Here is a 25,348-nt window from a genome sequence, read left to right as displayed (position 1 = left end):
AGCTTTATTCAATGTATCACTGTCAATTTACTTAATACAATAATTTGTAAAAATCTACCATAAAAATCAAATTAAACCCAACTTTTTCAAACTTTTTATTTCTCTGTATGGCAGTAATGGGTTGAAACGTCATTATGTTCTTTTTAGCCCACTAGATGGCACTGTTTTCACTTTAATCTATCGCTTAGTTTCAACTGTCGGTGACATCTAGTGGCTTTAAATATGAGGACACTGCTTCGTGAGAGATAATCTATTCTCACACCTTTGGTCCTCAATTTAATAACAGGAAGTACATTTCTAAGATATAATGAGATATTTACGTGAATAATAAAACTTTTTATTTTTTAAAAGGTGTTTTATTATGGGATGGATTCCAACTCTAAATGTCTTGAGTTAGCACTGTTAGCTTAGCTAGCAAGAACATGAACACTTCGGTAAGTAATGCTTTCCTGCTTAAGACCTTGGCTCCTGAAAGGGTTTGAATTATGTTATGTACTATTATTTATGTCACTTAACCGAATCATGTCTTTTGTTTGAGCCAGAAAATAAGAAATATTTTAAATATCAAACCAAATTTGGTAAAAATAAATGAGGTGTTAATTCAAAGTAGGATTGATCGAATCTGATAAAACCATCCAAAAACTTTAGTATTTTTTACATTTTAATTAAATTTATTGAAACGGGCATATCGAAAGGCATCCCTTGCGCAGATTTAATTTGGCCCGCCGTCTCGTTATTAACTGCATTCTTCATCGAATGCTAATTTCCTCGTCTATAGAAAAAGGTAGCCATCTTTTGTCTGTCTTAAATGAAGAACTTTTATTCTTTTAAAAAAAATGTTTGACACAAATGAACTCTGATACCAAACAACTAAAAAGGTGAAGAATTCTTTTTCTAAATAATACTGAAATATTTACTATGTACTCTTGAATTTAAAGCGATAATTTAGCTTCCAGAGCGCATACAATCTGCCATCTACACCAGAAGCATTTGCGATAATTACCCAGAGTACTTCCTGTCTGCTTTGCTTGTTATTCTTCAAACTTCTGCGACAAACAACCTTCAAATACCGACTTATTTAAGTTTTTCCGGAACAATTCTTCTCTTTGAGGCTTCAATACTTGAGGGACGTTACAGACGACAGTATGGAGGTACAGTATTTGCATCTTTTGAAGCGTCTTTTTGGAATTAAAACGACTGAGCTCCAGTCGTTACATTAAAATGAACAAACACTTAGCCTATAACTAAAGAAACGGATTACTCTGAAAATAATCCCAACCCTTAGTCGACATGAGGGCGAGTAGAAAATGAGTGAAGTTTGAATTTTGGTTGAACTATCACTTTAACACCAATGAACTCTGATACCATGATTCAACTTTATTTATTGACAAAAAGACGAGTCAGTTCTCTTTCAATGTGCTCATCCTTCAGCGGCATATTCAAACTTTCAAGTTAATTTTGGATCTGAAAAGTTTCTGTTAAATGTAAAATGTTTCAGTGGTTTAGATGACAAAAATAAAAGTTGCTAATAAAGGAAATATCTTAGATCCTTTTATCTGACTCAAAATTACACGATCAGGCCACCTGCTTATTTGGAGAGAAAGTAGATTTTAGTTTCATGATTTAGGATTTTTTATTATGTAATTTTCTGATCAAGATCCTTCAATATCTGATGGCAAATACTGTGTAAAAATAGCAATTTAAATCATAGCGTTATTCAATGTATTACTCTCAACTATCCTAATACAATCATTAGCAAAAACATACCATTAAAATGTAATCAAACCCAACTTTTTCAAACGTTTTATTCTCTGTGTGGCAGTAATGGGTTGAAACTTCATGAAGCATTATCTCTTTTTATCCCACTAGATGGCACTCTTTTCAAAATAATATATCGCTTAATTTACAACTGAGGGTGACATCTAGTGGCTATAGAAAATAGGACATGCTTCGTGAAGCTGTGTCATCCCATCAGTATATACCACGATTAAAACGTAGTATGATATTCCTTTTTTTTTTTTTAATTTTACTGAAATATCCATCATGTAACAGCTTTTTATCAATTAAAAAAAAACATTTGAACACAAATAAACTCAGATACCAAATGTCTGTCATTTTTGATTGATGTACATTTTAAGTTCTCACTGATATACATTTTCCTCTCAAGAGGTGATTCATAAATGTGTGTGTCCTGGGCTGACTTCCTCACGCTTGCGTCTGCCGTGTGTGTGTCTGCCGTGTGTGTGTGTGTCTGCCGTGTGTGTGTCTACCGTGTGTGTGTGTGTGTGTGTGTGTGCGTGGTGCTGCTGCTGTGCGCACTAATGATGCGCTGTAGGAGCGGACAGTGCGTGGATGAGAGCAGCTCCACTCCATGTTCCGCCCTGCCCTTGCGCGCTCCTCTTGTTGTCTCTCTCAGCTCCTCTCCTTCTTCTTCTTCTTCTTTTTTTTTCTGTTGCTCCCCTCGTACCTGACGAGGAGCATTTGTGAGAAAGAAGTTGCTCACACACAAGATCGTCCACCTGGTAAGTCTCTCTCTCTCTCTCTCCATCCTCGAGCTGGGAATATGAAGTGGACCAAGTGAAGGGAGGTCTGCGTGTCTCCGTCCCTTTTGGATGAACCCCCGGACTCTCTGTGGATTTTCTCATCTTTCATCCGCCGGATCTCCTCATTGACCCGAAGCCCCCCTTCCAGGATTCGCCTGAGGATGTGGAGACTGCAGGTCTTCTTCTTCTGGACTCTTCTGTCGCTGCTCTCGTCTCTGGCATGTGCGGCTGAAGGCAAAGCGCGCAGCTGTAGCGAAGTTCGACAAGCTTACCACGCCAAAGGGTTCTCGCTCATCGATGTGCCGCATCAGGAGCTGTCAGGTGGGTCCCTGGACGAGCTTCTTTCTCCACGTGGGAGATTTTTTGTTTGTTTGTTGTTTTTTGTGTTTTTTTTTTCATTCACGACATGTGACCCCGACATGGAACCAACACCCTTAGAATAAAACGCCATATAAAGTCTTATTTATAGGACAGAATGGAATCATATTTGCTTACAAATGCAAAAAAAACACTGCTGTTTTCAAATATAATAGATGTATAATAGTCATTTTAAGACGTTTACATCATTTTTAAAAAAGTGTGCTGGCATTTGTAAACTGAAAATGACACTAGTTGAATTTCAGATTTAAAATGTACACATTTTATGAATTATATTTGTATTTCCTTTGTTCATTTTTAAGTTATTTTACAGATTGTACTTACATCTTGTTCTTATTCACAAAAAGAACAATAAAAACACTTATTTAATACAAATGTGAAGATAGAGCTTGGCTTAAAGGCATTTCAACCCCACATTCTTTGCCTTTTTTTACTTAACTATATAGTTCTTGTCGAGGAATTGTGTTTTAATTCTACTTCTAATAAATAAGTTTACAAGCTAAAAGCATCAATTTGTTGTTCACACACTTTTCTGCAAATGAGTAAAATATGAATAATAAAACGCTAGAAGGCAAACGCACAACACAACAACCCCCAAAAATAGGCAGAAAAGTGTCTCACATTAAAGATAAGATAAGGGTTTGGCACTGAGGGTTCCAACCTGTTGCTCACATTCAACAGAAGATCGTCCAACTCCTGCAGCTCCATCACCAACACTACCCTCTCTCCGCCAGTAGGGGGCTGTATGCACACAGCTGCAGATGTGTGTGTGTGTGTTTTCGTGAGTGGATTTGTCTTCCTCCCCTCAGGGCTACAGCGGGCGTGCGAGGGTTTTATCATATCTGTGCGGTGGCAATCTGTGGTCAGAGCAGGAGGAGAGATGGATTGGTAAATATGATGCGAGAGAAGACCTCGAGCTGCATGAACTTCATCACTGGCTTGACAAGAGCAGAGCTGCTGAATTGATAATTGGAGGCGTCAGACAGTAATGATCATTGGAGGAGATGGAGCTCTCAGCAGCTTCTTAGCAAGACTTTTAAACCTCCCTTGTTGAAAATATCATTTACCTGTGCGTGATCATGCCTTACCTCATCCCAGGAATGTTCAGAGATATGGACAGGTTAAGAGTGAGACTGTTACACATTTTTAAAAGTTTCTCTTTCAATTTTTGTTTTAAAAAAATATATCTGTATTGTTCCCAGAGCTTCTTATTGATAGGTAGATTTTCAGGTGCAGGGTTATGGAATGTTATGTTATCCAAGTTCACTAAAATCGACACCTGAGCCTGTATTTTGATTCCAAATGAACGTACCAAGTCCACATAGTCAGATTATTAATGCAATTAATGTTTTATAAACATCATTATCTTTCTGTGTACAACTACATTGTTCTATGGTACTACTTTATTGCTGCTGTTAGGTTAAAATGGAGAAAATAAATTAAAAACATTAAGCTTTTTTTTTATGGGAAAACAACATTACAATAATGTTATATTGGAAAAAAAGATCAAATGCTGCAAATAATCATATGAAGAAGTCAATATAAATCAGAAGTATTTTTTATTGTCACTATCAGTGAAGGTTTCCACCAATTGGGAAATTATTTTTCCATGTTTTACTTTGCAAAACTTTTACCTAAACAAACTCTTAAACATGAAAAGAAACACAGTTACACCATTCATATAGTGCAGATACTAACTTGAAACTGTGGACAGTTACTACTTAACAATGTTAATCAATTGGAATCAATTATCAAGTAAGATTTAAGTTTAAATAACCCTTATCTGGTTTATCAGATTCACTTTGAAACTTAACAATTGTATGCATTTTTGCATATGGATATTTTAAATATAGATACAGTATTTAAAAAAAATGTTTTTGTAATTATTATGTTAATGAGAAACCTTTTTTCACTTAAATGTAAATTGTTTTTAAAAGGTTTTTATAACGACAGGAAATGTGACAGAATATGAAGGACAAATAAAATATATAGAAAAAGTAAAAAAAAAAGAAGACATTCTTGCAACTGAAAGAGAACAGATAAAAATTAGATGGTTGGATAGAGAGATGGATAGATGGATAGTAGTGATGGGCTGATGAAGCTTCATGAAACAGTGTTATGTTGTGTAGAGTTATGTATACATAACATAATTCATATGTTACGTATTTCTAGGTTGGGCCATCAGTTTAAATATTATGTGACGTTTCATTAGAACAATTTTTCAAAATAGTGTAGAGACCGCCATCTAGTGGGCTCTTAAAATAATGACACTGCTTCATGAAGCTTCATCAGACCGTCACTAATGGATAGATCTTCAACATATTCTTCTATTTATTACAATTCCATCTTAATTTTGGTTATTTGTGAGTTGTTATTCCATCGTACACTTTGAATCGTACCCATTTATGTTTTTGGAAAATTCTAAGATTGAACATCAATTATGTTCAAACCAAAATCAAACATTTTCAACTATAATTAAACATTTTTAACTATAATCAAGCAATTTTCTTCTGAAATCCAATCATTGTCGGCAGATTAAACAAGGTTTTTTTTAGCTTGAAAAGAAGTGGAGAAAAAAACTGTAATTATTTCTTCCCGTTATTCAACCTTTTCTATTTCACGGAACAGAATATAAACTTCATTCTTTATGTTATTTGGTTGATGTGTTATTGATGTTAAATAATTCTCACTTGGATCATTTGTGTGTGTCATGGAAATATTATGTTTAACATATGAATAGCATGAATGTCACGTGATCATTTATCCTTCCATCCAAACATCATGTTCTCAGAAGATTTGTGGTACAGATCTACTGGGGGAACATCACAGACGTCAGATACTCGATACAAATGGACTTTATTTGATTTATTTCAATGTGTTTACTTCACTAATTGAACGAAAGTAACATCCGAAAGACAACTTTTTAATTTTCCCATCACGTCGCTTTGTTTGACCTGATTAAATCAAGACAAGAACTTAGTTACATAACCCAGAAATTGATGAGGTATTAACAGTGGAGTCACGATCATGTTCGTTTTATAATCACTGCCACTTCTCTACTAAATACAATGTTTCGTTTTATCAGACTGGACGTGACATGTTTTTAAACGTTTTTGTTTTGTAATTGCAAATGGTTTGTGTCGCCACAAATGAATGTATTTCATAAATATTGATATTATTTGGTCAGAGTTAATGAAGCAAGATCATTGCATGATCACAGATCGGTATAAAGGTGTTGTCTAAGCAACAGAATTTGAAGCAGCTAAGAAATGAGAAAACCTCAATATTGCTTGGAGATATATTGAATTAGCTGGATTAAAATTGGATGTGACCAGAACTCCTCAAGGTATTGTAATATAGCATCATTGAGGTAAAACTTAATGTTATTTGCTGAAATAAAAATCCAAACGAAAGGCAGATACACATCGTTGTGTATTTAAATCTGTAATTAAACCACATTCTTGACCTTTAAAGTATATATTTTATTGAATATTGTTTTGATTGTTTAAGCGCTTTGTGACCCTGGTCTGGAAAAGCGCTATTTAAATCCAAAGAATGATCTGTCTCGCCTGCATTTAATACCAAACTCTGCAGCAAGAATTCTGACCCGCTCTAGTAGAAGAACTCACATTTCTCCAATCCTTCAAACTCTTCACTGGCTTCCAGTTTCTTTAAGGATAAACTTTAAAATTCTGGTTCTTACTTTCAGATCTATTTATGGTCAGACTCCTCCTTACATCAGTGATCTGATCCAGCCTTACACCCCAGCTCGGGCTCTGAGGTCTGTGGATCAGAATCTACTGATGGTTCTGGAACTCCTGTTGTGTTATCAGTTTTATCTTGACCTTTAAAGTATATACTTTATTGAGTGTTGTTTTGATTGTTTAAGCGCTTTGTGACCCTGGTCTGGAAAAGCGCTATACAAATAAAAATTACTTACTTACTTACAGTTAATTTTCTAAAGAGCATTTTAAAACAAATATAAGTAACATTTTGAGATTATTTTATTCATGCTTTTAAAATGTTATAATAGAAGTTGAATTTTTTCATATTTTCTGTAATGATTGGTTTCATTTTGAATAGTAAGTAGAACTTGTTTTGAAAAGAAGACTGTCCAGTTACAAAGGAGATAAAACCAGAAACTAACCAAACGAAAACCTTTACTTTGTTAAAATGTACGCCTGGAAAATTGGCACAAAGAGACTTAACAGTTATTTTGCAAAGTTTCAACGATGAAAGTAATTCCCTTTAGATTTATTCAGTGCCGTTGAAGGGTCAAACAATTGCGAAGAAGGCATTAAAAATCTCTATTTTTCTAAAGAACACATGGAAACTAGGAGCAAAAATCAAAGATCAATTGTTTAATTTAGAATAACTTAGAATAAAAAGTTTTTAACAAGAATGTTGCAAAGAAACTCAAAGTTTTTTCTGCTCCTACCTGTTCGGTCATTTGAGTTTTTTTCAATTTCGCTCTACACAATGTTTATCCAAGTTAATGTTTCTTTTTTCTTCTTTAACTAAACCATCGCGGATGAAAGCAAACATCAAGAACAATTGAAGATTCTTTGTCGGTTGTTTGATTGCGACTACAAGACATTTCTTCTAGAGTGATTCACTCAGGATTGATTTCATAAACTAGTATAAAATATCTTTTCGCTGCAGTGTTTGGAATCCACAGTATAGAAAACAAGTGTATCATCTACAAACACGGGCGAGGCATCAGACACAAGGTGTTTTTAAGGCGACGTATCTTTCTGGATCGATGATATCCTTATTAAAGTAACCTGCAGACGTCGTGCTATTGTGTCGTCTCCAGATAACCTTTTGTGTTAACGCTGCCGAGGAGAGATAGGATTGTCGGCTGCGCTCAATTACGGATAATTAACCAAGCAAATGCTAATGTGCAGACGGCGTATGTTTTGTGTTTGTGTCGTCGTCGACACCATTTGTTCTGTCGCGCCACAGCAGCAACGGACACGGATAAATAAAACACAAACTGCAGCTTTAAAGGTTTTTTTTAAACATACTTTTTCGATCATTTAAAAGTTCCGAAAAATATTGAATATAGTTTATGTTTATAGTTGGTGCTGTTTCTGATAGAAAAATAGGACGTACATGAATTTTGGTCTATTTTAAAATGTTTATTTTTCAGTCGCACGCTCTGGTCCGACCGACAGAAATCGGCATCAATGCGTGAAGTTGACTAAAATCTGAGTGAGATTAAACTTTCCTTTGAGTTGGTGATGATGAAACAAGACGTGATGATGATCGGCGAGATCTGCAGCTGAACTGAAATGAACTCTATATGGATCTGAGTCGTGATGAGAATCTGACTCACTCTACGGCAGAGAAATGTTTTTGTAATCTTCATAAATGATTTCTTTGGAATACTACACACTCAAGATGAAAACGCATTTAAATGTTTTTTTGTTTTATTTGCTACGGTTCTTACTGTTATCATACTCCATTGATATGATTGACATGTAGAGGAATATTATATAAAAATATAATCATAAATGTAACCACTATAACTCATAGTCAGAAACCATTGCTTCATTGACTAATATTGAAAATAACGGAAAATAAAAGTGAACATCTCCCCGACTAAAGTAACCATCAAACGTGCTTAGCTATGTGTATTATTATCACTAACCCTTGAAAACAGAAGGTTTCCTTGAACTTAAGGGTGATGTCAAAATGGAGTTTAGAGCGAAGACGTTTGCTGAGTTTATAGCAGAACTGCTGAACAAACTCACGTATAACAACATAAATGATATGAACACCTGATACCGAATGAAAAATCCCAGACTTCTAATATCATGACCGTTGTGCAGCGGAAATTGCAACAAATCTGGGAATTCCTGAAGCGAGAGAGATTCTCAGAATCTTTCATAAATTTCTTCAGAGAATCGTCCGAAGTTCATATCCTCATGTGAACGAAAACATAACCAGCTGCTCTTTTTTTCTGCTGGAGATTAAAGCCGTCTATGGTCCTTGACAATACTTTATGTTTAAAGGTTCAAACCTCGCTTATTTCCTACTCGCCCTCATGTCGACTAAAGGGATGGGAGTATTTTCAGAGTAATCTGTTCCTTTTTTTAGAGTTATAGACAAAAATGTTTGTTCATTTTGATGTAGCAACTGGATCTCAGTTGTTGTCGTCTTTATCTTTGTCCAAAATGACACTTCAAAACATCCGTGGTGCTCCTCTGTATTGGGAAAAACTCAAACGAGTCTATTTTAATCTGTTTTGTAGCAGAAGTTGAAAGTCAACATGCAACACAGACAGGAAGTACTTAGCGTAAATATTGCTTTCAGTGTAGTGCAGCAGAGCTAGTTGGATGCTTTTACTCTCACACTAAAAAGGAACAGATTACTCTGAAAATAATCCCAACCTTTATTCAACATGAGGGTGAACTAACCGTTTAATATAGTTGCTATCAATTCCCCTTCTGAAGGTTCGTATGATCTTTATTAACAAATCGCACATGCTTTTGACGTCATTCCTATAAGTGAATATTTCGTGGTCGTGATTAAAATAATCAGATTTAAGATCCAGCTGTGTGAAGTCACTAGAGTCGGCTGAACTCCATCATATCTTCTTCGTTTTTAAATCATCCATTTTCGATATTCCTGGTCCTGTCGTAAAGGTCGAGTTCTATTTGAGCAGAATAAACTCCTGACAGTCTAATTGAAAATGAGTACAGAATAGGTTTTCTTGGAGAATTTCTTCACGTGTTTGCCTGACGTCTGCTAGCTGAAGAAAGAGAGGCGAGACTTGAGACAAATTATCACTTAAGATTTAGGAGGATTGCAATTAAAAGGAAAAAACACAACTCTTGTGGAAATAAAGCAATTATTTGGTTCAAAGTCGCATCAACTACTTTAATATGTCGCCATAGGCTGAGGCTCAGGTTAGGTTGGTTTCATTGCCCGCCGGCTAATCACAGTTTGGTCACGTTTCATTATGAAACGAACCCTCTTTTATTGTCTATATTTATGTGTCAGTCGTACAATTACCTACATTTATGAGGGTTCCCGATTCTTCGCCGGTGATGAGTATTTCAAGCGTGGCTCTTTGAATAAGCGTGTTTATACAGCAGCGATCTAAATGTGGCAGGCCATACATTATTGAAATATCACAGCAGCGTTTGGGCCTCGTGCTGCTGAATCATAAAACTCATTACCGGAGTAAACAGCTTGAGAAAAGTGCCTCAATGAACGGGGTCAGATCGTTCGTTTTGGGGCGTCTAGTTATCTTTCTGATGACTCTCGTAAATTAATGTTTGATAATAAAACTGGAAACCTCACTTTTTTGTCCAAGAATTGTTGCAGGAAAATACGGTTTTGTATGGTTTTAGCTTTGGACAAAAGCGGAAATGAAGTCAGTAAAAAAAGTTATTTTCCAAAGACTCACAAGTGCATCCGTGGTGACAAAGTTGTTGACAGTAAAGTGTGCCAAATAAAAATAAAAAAATCAAACAAACAGATGTTTGAGACGAAGAGTTGTCGAACAGATTTGTGTGTCAGGCACAGTTGTGTAAGATACAAGTGCCTCCCTGAAGTGACACTCTAGATATTTAAACATGGCCGTTTGAAAAGCTTCATCTCCGGCAGGAAGGATATCTCCATTGTTCTCCTGTACACGTTGTCAATGTGGCGTTGCCTGGATGTGCAACACAGCAATCAGCCAACAAAACAGCTTGCCTGAGTGAATCCCCCATGTGAGCATGTGTCAGATGTTAGTTGCTGCTTGATTATCACAGCTTTTGTTCTTAAACACAAGGGCTTGTGAAAGCTTCTGTCAAGGCCCTGCCATGGAGCTTCTGCTCCGGCGCCGCTTCTATCTCGGGAATCTCATGGGTCGGCTCTTTGCTTCGGCTTTGAAACTAAATTACTTGATGTGATGCGGCTCCTGGTAATGGTGCCTCTTTTGTTTCCTTTTTATTTTTTCCCTCGTGAGATTCTCCTACAGGGTTCATCTATGTATAGCAAGTTTTTTTTAAGATGTATTATTAGATTCATCTTAATCGACCGTTTATTCCTTTTATTCACTCATGTTTTACAAATGTGCGTCTATTATTATCCCATGGATTTTTTTTTCTTCTGGTACAACTTGACATTTATAAACTGTACAAACTGTCTATATTTATATACTATTTAAAAAATCTTTGCATGACCACTAACTTTATGATTGAAAAGACATCTGTGTGTATTATCCTCTAGTTTTCTGTATCTGAACAAACCTGAAATTATGCAATAAGCTTGTGTTCTTGTTGGTAAACCATACGTGTCATGAAACATTAGTATTGCAGATCAAAAGGTAAAACTACATTCATACTAGGGACGCAGCGATCCCACTTTCATGGTCCCGATACTGATACCGATATTTGGGCTCTGTGTATCGTCCGATACTAGTGTTAAAATATTAACTTTCTTTGCTATTGTGAAATAATTATCCCAACTGGTGTCAGGATATTTAACTCTCTACTTTAAATATCCTGATGCTAATCCGTAGTGTTTTTCTTTTTCTTCTCGTGTGTTTTTATTTTATTTTATTTTATTTTATTTTATTTTATTTTATTTTATTTTATTTTATTTTAATTTTATTTTTATTATATTTTATTTTGTTAATAGTGTTAAATTTCTAATATTGTAAATAATTTGTATATTTTTAAGATCGTTTTATTAATTTTTTTTTATTATCTCTTTTATTATTTTCTTTTTTCCTTGCACTTTCTTTTTTTCAACTGTGCTGTTGTAAAAGTGTGTTTGCCCTCTGGGGATGAATAAACATTTTCTATTCTATTCTATTCTAAAACTGCTGATTCTTTTAATAAAAATCAGATACTACTTCATATAGAATCAGAGAGTTGGTATTTAGTCAAATAAAGAGTTTAAAACAAAATACTAAAAGTGGTAATCGATACCAGTATAGAATCGGTGCATCCCTAATTCATTTTTGATAGTTTAGCATCACAATGAATATCATAGTGCTGTTCTTGTATCGATGTATTATTTTCTAGACTTATCTATTTTCGAAGTAATGGAAAGCAGGCTGGTCAACCACTTTTCCAAACTAAAGCCCTGCTGAAAAACTGTACATTCCATCTGTAAAGTCTGGACCGTTAGTAGGAATGCGTGCGGTTACTATTTATCTGAAGGGCAGATTGATTCAGAGAGTAGATCGGAGCTATCAAGGAGTGGTAGAAACAGCAGGTCAGGAACGCGATTAATTGTCCTCTGTTTACTTCCATCGTAAAAGCTGGAAAAAATAAATAAAATACAAGTCACTCTCGGTAGCATTATTAATGGAAAAGCACTGAAATGGTTAGACACATTTGTTTGTCTATTTTTTATTCACTTTTCCTATTCTAAGAAATATCAAGAAATTAAACAGCGCAATATGTGATCATACGTATTTATATTTATTTCATTTTATACTGTCATTGTCGCAAACAATTCCTGTGTTGGCTCATAATATTGAACATATTGGATTCTGGCTCACCCCAGTGTTAGGATAAGGTATTGCAATAAGCATGTGCGTTTGAATACAAAATAAGGAATATTTTTGTGTTGGTTTCACGTTTTTGCGTCTTGGAATCGTCGAAAAGTATCTCAATACTTCCGCCATGAATAGCTCTACATGTATTTATTGTTACAGTTTCAATACAGTTAATATTATTATTGGAACTGAGCTGCAGGTCAGATGGTAGTAGAGCCCAATAACTCGTTGGCACATCACGCACAGTAGATGTGAGGAAGAAGGGGAGCTCTGACAAATCTTTACACTGGATCCAGATGGTAATTCCGAACTCCACCAAAATATGATCTATTCATCCTGTCTCAAGACCAGCATTTCCTTCAAATGTCATATAAATCTTTTCCTCAATTCTTTTTTTAGGTGTTTTACCCACTCAGACAATCATACAACCTCTTAAGTGGAGGTGATAAAAATAAACTATCCATTAAGGCAAATTAAAATTAAATTGGATTGGAGGTGCGAGAGGTAGTTATTTAGATGAATAGCCAAGAGATGACTTTGTCATTGATTGCTTTGAAGATCTGCACTTCAAGCTAGATTTAATACCTTCAAGAATATAAAGACTCCTAATATATTTCAATAATAATTGTCAATCATATTTTTTTTATGTGGTAACATAAATGCGTTTGACTAAGCCAGGTAGATTGAAGAATATTTGGATGAATTAATCAATGCTTCATGTTTGACAGCAAATCAGATGATACGATTATTGTGATTCATTTAGATCGATCGATCGAAAGATGGATGTGTTAGGACAGTTTCAGAAGCTACTCTTAATCATGATCACTTGACGTCAGTCAGTAACATACCAACCCTGAAACTGTCATTTTACAAAGTACTAAATTGTAATAAAATGTTTCTTTAATGGCAACTAATGTGAAAACCCAACTCTCTTGACTCACTTACATGTTTCAAATGTTGAAGTCTTTCTCCCAAACATACAGTAAGTCTGTCATCAGGATGATGTTTTGAAATTATTACTTTATAAAGTTCTCCCCCTTCTGAAATCTCGACAAAAGAGAGGTTACGAGAGCGAACATAATAATGGTCTTCACTCCTCCTGTAGTCAGCTGTAATCACCCCCTGCTTTGTTTATACAATAACTCCCTTGGAGTTGGCAAACCTTGTTGTTTGACCAATTACAGTAGAGTGGGCGTGGTTATGGTAATCAAGATTGAATCTCCAGAAAATCGAATCTTATTCAGTGGCCGGGCTTAAGCACATTTTAAAGTAAATATTTCAATGAAAAGAGAGTTTTGTACAAACAGACTCATACTGATGAGTACAATAGAGTACAACATCTATTTAAGACACACTTTAATCAACACATTAGTTGCCCTTTAAAGTTATTGCAATAAAACACTTAGATTTTGGTGTTTAAATGTGGGATAAATTGTTCACAACATTGCAACATTATATCTTTCTACTGGAGATTTATTTTTCTAATCCATGCCTTGTTTTTATTTTTTCTACAATATAATATGCATTTAGTTAACAAATTGTATCATTAAGAATAACAAGATTCGAATCCTGTTTACAAACCATATTGTTGTCGGAAAAATTCCCTTTTCTAATCATTAGGAGACAACATTGTAGGCAAAACAAAAAACGACACAAATCAGACTTACTAAAGGTGACAAATACAACTTTTATCTAAGAATTCCACTTAACTGTGCTTGATTTAAATAAAAAATAAGTTGATTAAAAACAATCTTTCCTTTCTGAAAGGATTTCCTAATAATGCCTTTGTTTTCTTTTCTCAACACTTCATGTACGTTTATCATAAATAGTTGCAAACAAACAAAAAGGAAGTGAGGATTTGAAGTCAAGATCCACCAAAGACCTTAACACATTTGAAATAAACAATTATCTAGAGATATTTCTGAGTATAAATGATTTTATTACAGTAAAAAAACGTCCTGAATCAGTGGCTATGAAAGAGAAGCGTGAGGTAAAAAGGGACACAGCGATAGGTTGAGCAAATTAAAAAGCCACTTGACGGCAACGCATTGAAATCTTGAAGATTGCCAAGACCTTCTTAACTCTTAATTAAAGCCGAAGTCGAACCATTAGGTGTCCAACATACCTCCTGATTATAGCAGGGCAGCTCAACTTAATCGTTTTTTTTGAACCGACAATTTTGTTTTTCACGAAGCGACAATCCTTAGAGTTGTTGACCAAACGTACGAACCAGATTCATCCACTTAACCGCTCAGCCCTTCAAGCTGCTGCGCTATAATCAGGAGGCAGCTTGAACACCTAATGGTTCGACTTCAGGTTTAATTAAGCAAGTGTTTAGTCGGCGGGTTTTTCCGTCTGGATTGCAACGTGCTGCTGTCAAGTAGCTTTTTAATTTGCTCACCGCTGTGTTTGCCTCGCGCGTTATCTTTGATAGCCACAGACTCGGGGTGTTTGATATTATAATAACTTTAATTATACTCAGAGTTATGTCCTGATAATGTCCTGATGGAATGTGGGTCTTATTAGAACTTTATTTAAAATCCTCACCTGTTCGTTTACCACCTTTTAACATCTTCGTACTAAGTATGGGTTTTTTTTGCGTGTAGAAAAAAGATAATTTGAAAGTCCTTTTTTTAAGGTATGATTGCTTGTTTCTATTAACTAAAATTATTTGATTAACACTTGTTATCTGAGGGTCGAAGGCCTAAAAAAAACAAATGTGTTTGTGGTATCCCTTATTTTGTCTCTGGGTCAAGGTGTACGACCTCAACCACTGCATATGTATTTATGGAAGCCGGGGAGTTCGTTCACCTTCACCTAGAGACGACACAGGGGATAAAGCAAATATATTTGTTTTCCAAGCCTTTGGGTCACCTTGACCCTGAGATAAGACAAGGGTTAAAAGACATGAAATAAAAGGAACAAGTTGTTAGACACCATTAGTAAGTCGGATTTTTGTTGCACTTTTTGTTAATAAGGAGTTTTTCTACTCGTGAAAAAATGGGAATTTGTCTACAAAAAGTTGCCCTTTAATTTACCTATTTTTTGTAAATCGATCAAAATCAGGTTCAAAAAGTAAAAATATTGAATATTAAATCATAAATTTAACTCAATTTTTTATAAAACATATTGAGTTGATAGATTCGGAAAAACGCAGGAGTTTTAATCTGTTCCTGTTTAAAAAAAATCGCAATTTGGTTAACAATAGTAATCTTTTCATGGGCACCAGCTTATTATTCCCCAACCAAAATATTTCGATGACGCTCCACCATCGTGCCTGAAGTGCGCCGTCGACAAGCCTTCCTCGGCGAGACGTTTCTCTCCGGCTCATGAAAAGACTGTGTTGCCGGCGACTGTAAAGCACTTTTGCTCTGGTTCTCAATCAACTGCAGTAATTAAGGGCGCTGAGTGATCTGCTGCCTCAAGCCATGACAGGAGCTAAAAAAAATTACAGCAATAAGCTCAGGAAAGGTTAACAATGGTACATTTGGAACAGCGTTGTATATACCCAGGAGTGGAAGGAAGTCTTGCGGCATTAAGCAAAGTATTTTATAAAAATAAGAGAACACTTTATAAGGTATTAAAACACCCGCCGTCAGAAGGAATAAGTTGATGAGAGAGTATACGATTTTACCGCTTTAGATACCTTAAGATAGAGTCCTGGATTTCTTTCAGTAACAGTCCTATGCATGGCTCCGTCATGCCTTTAGATGTTCAAGGAATCATGCAAGCTCTGGTGTATCAATGAAGCTTCATGAGGCACCCCTAGTTTAAAACTGATATGAGGTTTCAACTGGGAGGAGTACTATTATTGATGTCTAAAATGAAATATAAGGCTTCAAGAAGCTTCATCAGCCCATCACCAGTTTGGTGGGCTCCTTGGAAAGTCCTTCAAAAAGTACCTTTGGCGAAAATTTCCAGGGTTATACAAGTAAATGAGTATTGTTTATAGTGCGAGTTCCACCATCGACTTAGATATACATCCTGGTATCGGAGAAGGAACGGCAAGTCAGACACGACGTTATAGATCAAGAAAGAAAAAGCTGTGGTTAAACATCTTGTACGACAGCAGAAGAATCTCACATGAGCAATTAGATTCACTGGCCAAGTAGCAGCAGAGAATATGTTTGGCATCAAACTACAACTTTGTGAACAATTTTTGCTTCTGTGATAATAGAGCTTTGTTAATCTCAAGATGATTTAATCGCATCACTTACAGAATCAGTTTAAGGAAGTTCCTGCAACATATTTTAAATTCTCACTATAAAAATCAAGATCCACTTGATATAATCACACATTCTAATCCCTGTGAAAGAAACTATCAACGCGTGTTGCTGTAATTCAAACACAAAAATATATGTCCATTTTAATAATGTCACACTGCGTCTTCCAAAAAGACACACTTGAGATACACTTTGTCTTACAAAAAGACATACTTAAGACACACTTCGTCTTCCAAAAAGACACATTTAAGACACACTTCGTCTTCCAAAAAGACACATTTGAGACACACTTCGTCTTCCAAAAAGACACATTTAAGACACACTTCGTCTTCCAAAAAGACACATTTAAGACACACTTCGTCTTCCAAAAAGACACATTTGAGACACACTTCGTCTTCCAAAAAGACACATTTAAGACACACTTCGTCTTCCAAAAAGACACATTTGAGACACACTTCGTCTTCCAAAAAGACACATTTGAGACACACTTCGTCTTCCAAAAAGACACATTTAAGACACACTTCGTCTTCCAAAAAGACACATTTGAGACACACTTCGTCTTCCAAAAAAACACCCTTAAGACAAATTTCGTCTTCAAAAAAGCCACACTTAAAAACATCCAAATATCTCCATGGTGAACGTCTGTAATGTCTGAAAAAATGTAACAAGTGTATATTTTAAGCTTGTTTTAAGCGGACGCCGCTTGGCCATCAGACTAAATCTTGTGCAGTGACACAGCAAACATTTTTGAATGAGGAAAGAGATCAGGCAGGAGCTGAGACTCATGACTTTTGCTACAAACAAACTCAAAATGTATAGACGTTTATTTTTTTTTTAACAATTCTTCTTGTTGAGTCTTCAATACAAGATGTATGTTACAGATGTATGGAAATATTTGTATGTTTTTAAGTGTCTTTTTGGATGAAGATGAAGAAAACTGAGCTCCAGCTGCTACATTAAAATGAACAAACATTTTTATCTATAACTCTAAAAAGCAACAGATTACTCAGAAAATAAACTCAACTCTTAGTCGACATGAGGCTGAGAAGAAAATGAGTCAAGTTTGAATTTTGGGTGAACTATGTCTTTTATATTTCACACTGATGGCTTTAAAAAAACATTTTGACAAGGATTTCATGAAAGTGATTTAATAATCCAAGGAATTTTGATCTTTTTGTTCCTCCGTGGCAAACATATTGTGTTTCCTGAGTGATTCACTGAGGTATGAGCAAACAAAACTAACAAACATTGTGATTTTTAAACCTTCAAAAAGCAAGTTTCCTGCAGTTTTTAGGGATGTAAGAGTGACAGATGATCTCAAAGGAGAAGGAAGTGCGAGAGAAAAAGGGATAGATTGTGTGGACTTGTGTGAAGGGAAGGTTTTTAGATCCACAGGGAGCAGGATTCAAAGGGAGGAACTGCCAGTAAAGCTAAAAGAGGAAGGCCAAAGCAGAGGTTAATGGACACGGTGATGGAGGGTCTGCAGGTGATCAGTAGAGATGGGAAAAGGTTTTGAACAAAAGTGGACCCAATTGTGGAGAGCAGGAATTGAAGATTCCATAAAAAAAGAAGATAGAATTGTTGAATGTTGAAGCCAAATGCTATAATTTCAAAATCAGTTTTTTATTAATTTTTGCATTAATAGATCTGCTTGAACCATTATTTTGTTGGCATTTTCTTAATGTCACATCAGTAAAATATTTCTTATGATTTGTGTGGACAAATCCTACTCTGCGCTCCATATGGTGACATTTGTGGGGGAAGAGTCTCTCTTATTATTCACGCCGTAATGGAAATAGTGGGGCAGGGTTTCACAGATAATCGTTGACACGGGAGCCTTATTTATGGATGTTTTAATTATTGGATGTTGTTTATCAGTCTGTTGTCTGTGTGAAGTAGACCCCGAGGATTGACCCGCAGACATTTAAAGCAGAGCACTAACCACTCCGACAGAAGTAATCACCTTTATTTTTCAGCCTGTGGTGCATGGACTCCTCGTGCTTTTTTTTTTCTTCTTTTTTTCTTGCATCACTCGTTATTGTGTTACTTAACAAGGTGTTCTTTTTTGTTTATGGTCTGCCCGCTGGAGCCTTATTTTCCTCGGGGGGGTCGTCTCTGAATAGAAACTCCAAACATGACACCGACAATAAGACGGGAGAGAGACGAGAGACGCACTGTGGGGAAAAGCCACCAGGGTCTCCCACACCGAGCTGTCATGGATGCAAATACACTTATTTTTCACACGTGGGACTTCTTATTTTTGTTTTCACACACATGGCTGAGGTGATTTGCTACATAAATCACTCCATAGGGGTTTGAGAGTAAACAAGCATTAAACACAGATAAACAGAGTGTGCAGACGTTGTCATGGAAACCTTGGATGCTGTCAAAAACGTTGACACTAGTGGAAGATTTTAAAAAAAAAAATGTCATTGATGTGCCTGTTAAGATTGTTGTACGAGTTTAAAGTCCTCACTGGTGAATTTGGTTTGACAGAACAGAAAGATTGCTTTATATAAATCCGCATCTGGCTCTTTTGTCCTCTTAATTCAAATTGTTGGTTTTAAACTACTTACAGATTAAAGTATTGGGCCCTCTATGTTACTCAAAAATAAGAAATGAAATAGAGTAAAACACAATTACTCTTAATCTTGTCGCAGATAAACCAGCCATGGGCTTCTGCTGATTCATCGTTTACTTTTTCATTTCATTTTTCATGCAATAATCATCAATAATACCTGCACATTGTGGATGTGTTTGTGTTTAAGCTTGACTTTTTCATGAGTAAAATAGTACTTTGTCATTAGGACTCATTGGCTTCTGCAGTTTAAAGATGTTCCATTTGTGTAAATGTGATAAAAGATACATTTTGTTTTGTTTATTATTAAAATTAGCTTCTTCAGTGACATTGAAATGGATCGGAATCCTTAGGTCCAAAAATAAAGCATAGACGACACTAATAAACAAGTATATAATGGGACATTTTAATCCTGCAATGTTTATGATTCGATTTCATTTAAAAAGAAGCATACACTAAGTTCATTTTAAACTTAAACCACGGATGGATGGATGGATGGATGGATGGATGGATGGATGGATGGATGGATGGATGGATGGATGGATGGATGGATGGATGGATGGATGGATACTTTATTAATCCCCTTAAGAAGAAGCAGAAATAACACATCAATCTATACAAACCAAACCAAACCAAAATACATAAATACAATAATTACATACAAACAAAAAACGTATAAACACACAACAATACATAATCCAAAAGTTGTTAGCAAAAAGCAAAAGTTAAACATGAGAGAGAAAGAAAGATCTGTTGTAGCACCTTATGGCAGATGGAACAATGATACTTTGGTGCTTTGAATGTAAAGAAAAGAGTATTTCCATTCTCTTTTATCCAATTGTTTTCACAAAAATAACTCTATATTACTGAAATATTAGCTATGGATTATAGCATCATAAGGTTCAAAATAATTATGTTGCTCAAAATTAGAAAAAAAAAATCTGTTCTATTGAATATTACTGCGTGGAAGGTGTTTTATCGAAAATAAAAAAGGCAAGATTTTTTTCTTAAATGACATTAGCATGTGACTCTTAAATAGTGGAAATTAGTAAAACGCAACATATTTAGAAAATAGACTCTGTGTCCACATTCAATATACACTATAAAGAGTTCGAATAAGTGGAATTAGTAGTAGAAAAATAAAAGTAGTGGTAGAATTGGTAGTAAAAGTAGAAATAGTAGTAGTATTAGTAGAAGAAGTAGTTGTGGAATTATTAGTGAAATTAGTAGTTAAAGTAGAAGCAGTAGAAAATTAAAAGTAGTCGTAGACTTAGTAGTAAACATAGAAGTAGTATTAGTAGTGGAACATTTGAACACAACACAACTCACTGCTGGTATATTTTGTGAGGCAGCATCACTTGCAAAGCCTGTGGAGGCTTTTTTTAAATTGGTTCATGAAACTCCTCGGTCAGAATAATGCTGGGATGATGCCAAGTATGTCATCAGTCAGTCACACACAGACTGAAGCCGACACGTGTCACATGTTTGGATCGGAAAAGGACATATTAATGGACTGGTTGCCGACTTGACTCATATCGTGAAACCAGATGGACTTCGGTGCCTCAGACACACTCGGGATGTATCAGTAGAGACTCACTTATTTAGACCTTGACTCACTTTGAGAAAAACAAAAATATAACATTCACTACATCACTCTATTGCTCTGCCTTTTCAAGGTTAGCAACTTGCTTTGAGTCTTGTTGTAGATTTGAAACTCCATTCAGATTCAAGTGTAATGAAGGTATTTAACCACCAGTCGGCACAAAAACAATCATTTATCATTTTATTTAGGGAAAAACCAACATGACTTAAAGTAGAAACTGACTCTTGACAATTCAGACGCTCTCATTGATTAAGTTTACTCAAAACTTTAAGCCTGTAAACTAGTTAAATTCAGTGTTTAGTTTATTACTGTCAATAATAGCGGCACGTTTAAGGTGGATTTATATTTTAACTTGTCTTGTTCATTAGTGAATTGAGGAGGTCGTACTGACTAAGTAGACATTGGAATTCATTAAAATATTGAAGGGAAACTAATACTTAATGTGATTTAAGTGCGTCTTAAATAGATGTTGGACTCTATTGTACTTATCAGTATGTGTTTGTTTGTACAAAAACTCTCTTTTCATTCAAATATTTACATTACAAAATGTGCTTAAGCCCCGTCCACTGAAAACAAGTTTTTTTCTGGAGATTAAATCTTGTTTATCATAACCAACCCCTCTTCTGTGATTGTATATACATCAAGGTTTGTCACCACACGTCATCAATCCAGGACGTATCCACCTGAAAGGGACTCGTTGTGTAAACAAAGTGTGATTACAGCTGACTGGAGAAGGAGTGAAGCCATTATTATATCATTATCGACTCCACTCTCGTAACCTTTTGTTCGCTGAGATTTCAGCCCGCGGAGAACTTTATAAAGTAATCTTCATGGTCATGATGAGGAACTTACTACATCTTGGAGAGGAAGAGTTCAACATTCTAAACTTTTGAGTGAGTCGGGAGAGTTATAAATTAAAGCGCCAATTGGTGGGAGGGACCTGCACACTGATCCTAAAACGGTCCCACCCAGAATGCACTGTCAAAAGAAACTACTTAAAAACATGTGTTTGGCTAAACTTCCAAGAGTTAAGCACTGGAGTTAACCCAGTGATCGTGGGTGATTATCTCGGAGAGTACGATCAATTAAAATGGGGCGAACGTGTCGGAGAAATGCCTACTTAAATGTGCGTTCACGCTTGAGTTCCGAGAGACGGAAGAAGACGGCGTGGTGAAGACCCGGCTGCGAGGACCTTCGAGAATGCCAAAGCAGGATTATTGACCCGACTCTAAAGCATCGCTGCCTGTCTTTGAGATGAAAACGTGTTCTTGAAATCGTCTGCATGTACCGTCCGCACGCATGAATAACCACAAACATTACCGAGTGTTAGGAAATCCGATAGAGGATTATAAATATTGTAATTTTTTCTACTCGCTAAATATGCTTAACTCTGAGTAAACACGGTACATTTCTAATTCATTGCGGCAAACACGCTATTTTGTTTCAGATAAATCACTTATTAGTTGTTAGAAAAGCAATAAAGATATGGCATAGGGTTGACCTGACGTAGCTTTATGTTATGTACCTACATTTAGAGATTAAAATGACATTTATTTAATTGTTTCAGTTAAAAAAAAAAGATCAACAGAAGCCACTGTTAAACATCTCCATGTGTCAAATAGCACCCGATAGAGCCGAGGCTACTTGGCACAGCTGTGTTGTTGTTGCTCCTGGAGGGCGCCGGAACTCTATCTGCTCCCAGAGTCCCGCTGTTCCTCGTCCCCTGCGTAAGCTGGCGGTAAATGAGTGGGCCGGTCATCTCCCACCCTCAGGCTTCCCCACAGGCTCTCCAGACCACCAGCTGTTATGTTTAGGCCAGTGTTGTGCACCAGCCGGCAGAATTACTCCAGAGCTTAACTTGCATGGCTTAGTTCCCCACCTTTGCCTCACCTTTAATTCTTGCTCAATTTTAAATGGCATTTATTAAAAAAAAAATGTTGGATAATAAAAAACACAATTTTTCTGCTTCTCTATGCAACCATGCATTTTTTACCGGAAAGAAAAGTACCTCGGAGTTTAAATTAATTATAAATATATATGTATGTACATTATATATACTCTTCTTGCATTTTATATTGCATTTTAATTTAGATTGTTGTTGCGTGAGCAAGATCTAAACGACCTAAGAGTAGAGTTTTAAACTGTATCAACACCCTGGAGAAATTACATTCCAGCCATTCTACTGGAACTGAGAACAATTTCCATAAAAAGGCCTAACCTTGAATCGTCAGGGAGGCAAACCTGTGCTTTTCTTCTGCTCAACATGTAAAGAAAGCCTGAAATATTCACTCAAACTCTTATTTTCTCTCTGAATTCAGGTGAAGGCTGATGTTTTTATTGTATTCAATCGAGGAATCTCTATCAAAAGTCAAGTTTTTGTTTGTTTTAATTCAACCATCTTGTCGGTACTTGCTGTAAAGCCCCGTGAGTTGAAGCGTCGTCGCTGCTTAGAGACCGACTGATGCCAGTCTGAGCCCGAGATGCATCAAACTCGTGGAACTTGTTAAAAAGTTACTGAAACCCCACGGAGCGTCACCATGTGTGGCGACATATGGCCGGGGCAAGCGTGGGAATTCTTGTGTCATCTTTTTTTTTTTTTTTTTTTTGGGACAGGTTCAATGTGGGTCTCAAGCCTCTGTGGAATTGGCTGGAAGTAGGTGATTTGGGTGTTGAAGGAGCAGATCCAGATGGCAAAGCAGCAGAAAGATCAATCAGGCCTGATGTATTTCCCGCTCTTCAACGAGTAGACAGATGTCAATAAGTGCACTAATTAGTTTTACTTTTACTTTTAGAATTTGTTTACGGGGAGAAACTCATGAAAGGAAATTGGACAACCTTTTCAATACTTTGAAAGTTTGATTACTTTTTATCCATGCTGGATATATATGCCGCAATATATATATATTTTTGATTCAACTTAATTTGATTTCTCCTAAAAGTGCACTTTCATGTAAAGATCAAAACATTAATACAAAATCTTATAAATATGTATGTATAAATATTATGGGTTTATATTATCCATTTCCATCAAAATATTGAACTGTTGAATTTAATATCTTTTTTTTAATGTTTTTTAGCCTTGAATAAACTGAATGTAAAAAAAAACTAAAAAAACAGATTTATTATTATTATTGGAACTAAAATATCAAACTCATTGTGTGAATTTCTTATTAGTTCATAAACAAAATATATAATTTGTTTATTAAATTATAATATAAAAAGATATCCAGCCTTTCAATATTCAAATTATTGAATTACGTTTTTTTAATAATTCAACATAAAAAAAAAAAAGAGCAATTTTAAGTCAACCATTCAATAATGACTGAGGACGAGAGGCTACAGTTGACTCTAGCAGCTTTTGAAGCTGATAATATCATATTCATATTTTGGTTTCAAAATAAATGTAAGCAGTTAAGACTTCGTAAAGAGTCATGTGGTCCGTAAATTCACCAATAAAACTTCTTACAATAATGCTAATGCAAACAATATTTCGAATAGGGGTGTAAGAATATCAAAATAATTTCTTTTTCATGAAACTGTATCGATTTTTGTATTCAAATCACATTGTATTTTCAATCATAGTTCTTTTATTTATTTTTAAATAGAGTTTGTTTAAAATTAAACAGATCGATTTTTCCTTTGACTGTGTGTGCTCATTTTTGTGTTGAAATTAAACTCCCTGCCGCTAGATGGCAGCAGTCATGACATCCTTAGCCCGCTTAAGTCATTACGTCCTCCGCAGCGTAAAGAACAATAAATCTCAGCCGGATGACTGAGGACGAGAGGATACAGTCGACTCCAACAGCTTTTACAGCCGATGTTCTGACATATTTAAAACAAATAAAAAGGGTTACGACTTCATCAAGTGGTCTGTAAATTCTGCAACATCAGAGTCAAGTACTCGGAAAATACTACAAATATAAACTTGTTACTACAGTATGGCAATATCCATCGTATCGGCAGATTCTTACCAATACACGCCCTAATATATGCATGTATGTACTTCCAGGCTTTTCACTTGGTTTTAATACTGCAGCTCAAGTGAGAAAGCGAAGCTATTTTTAGACTTATCAGTGAGATCTTGGCAACAGGAAAAGGAGCAGGTTTCATATAAGCAGTCAATCATTCATCAGGTCTTCATCCTCTCAGACTAAATGATTGAACTATGTTTGAGCGGTGAACAAAAGTCTCTTGCTGCCGTGGAACCCACACAAAGAAAGGGCAGCGTTGAACCAAAAGAGGGCTAAGCTGCTAAGCTGATAACTGATGATAGATGTTTTAACCTTTCACCGTGCAGAAGCAGACGGCTCTTCTGATCCAAACTTGGATCAAACCCGGTTTGAGCAGGAAATATGTGCATCGGACTCGTTTTAAGTAGCAGTTTTTGGTGCTGTCAAGTAGCTGGGTTAACAATGTCTGTGGTGTCAAGAGCGAAGAAGCAAATACACTCAGGTGTTCGTCTCTTTTTTCTCATTTGGCGTTGTAGAAATGTAGACTATAAAAAGATATTTTAGAAAA

At 35.7% G+C, this 25,348-nt stretch overlaps 1 protein-coding gene across 3 annotated transcripts in view; it reads left to right on the top strand.

Annotated features, from left to right (window-relative positions):
• Positions 1-2,283: 2,283 nt before the first annotated feature.
• The window catches only part of gpc6a (glypican 6a), a 125,105-nt gene continuing 102,040 nt past the window's right edge, over positions 2,284-25,348 (top strand). For 2 of the 3 annotated variants that reach the window (XM_087794005.1, XM_087794003.1), the window contains exon 1: positions 2,284-2,864. In XM_087794005.1, coding sequence (XP_087650131.1) covers positions 2,705-2,864 — 160 coding nt within the window. In that variant the 5' untranslated portion in view covers positions 2,284-2,704. The remainder of the gene's footprint in view (positions 2,865-25,348) is intronic. The other variant, XM_087794004.1, reaches the window with a different exon arrangement.

The sequence above is a fragment of the Callionymus lyra genome, chromosome 6 (assembly GCF_982586985.1).
Source record: "Callionymus lyra chromosome 6, fCalLyr1.hap1.1, whole genome shotgun sequence".
Lineage (NCBI taxonomy): Eukaryota > Metazoa > Chordata > Actinopteri > Syngnathiformes > Callionymidae > Callionymus > Callionymus lyra.
Note: the sequence above shows the minus strand (reverse complement) of the source record. Positions and strands in the feature narration are given on the sequence as shown.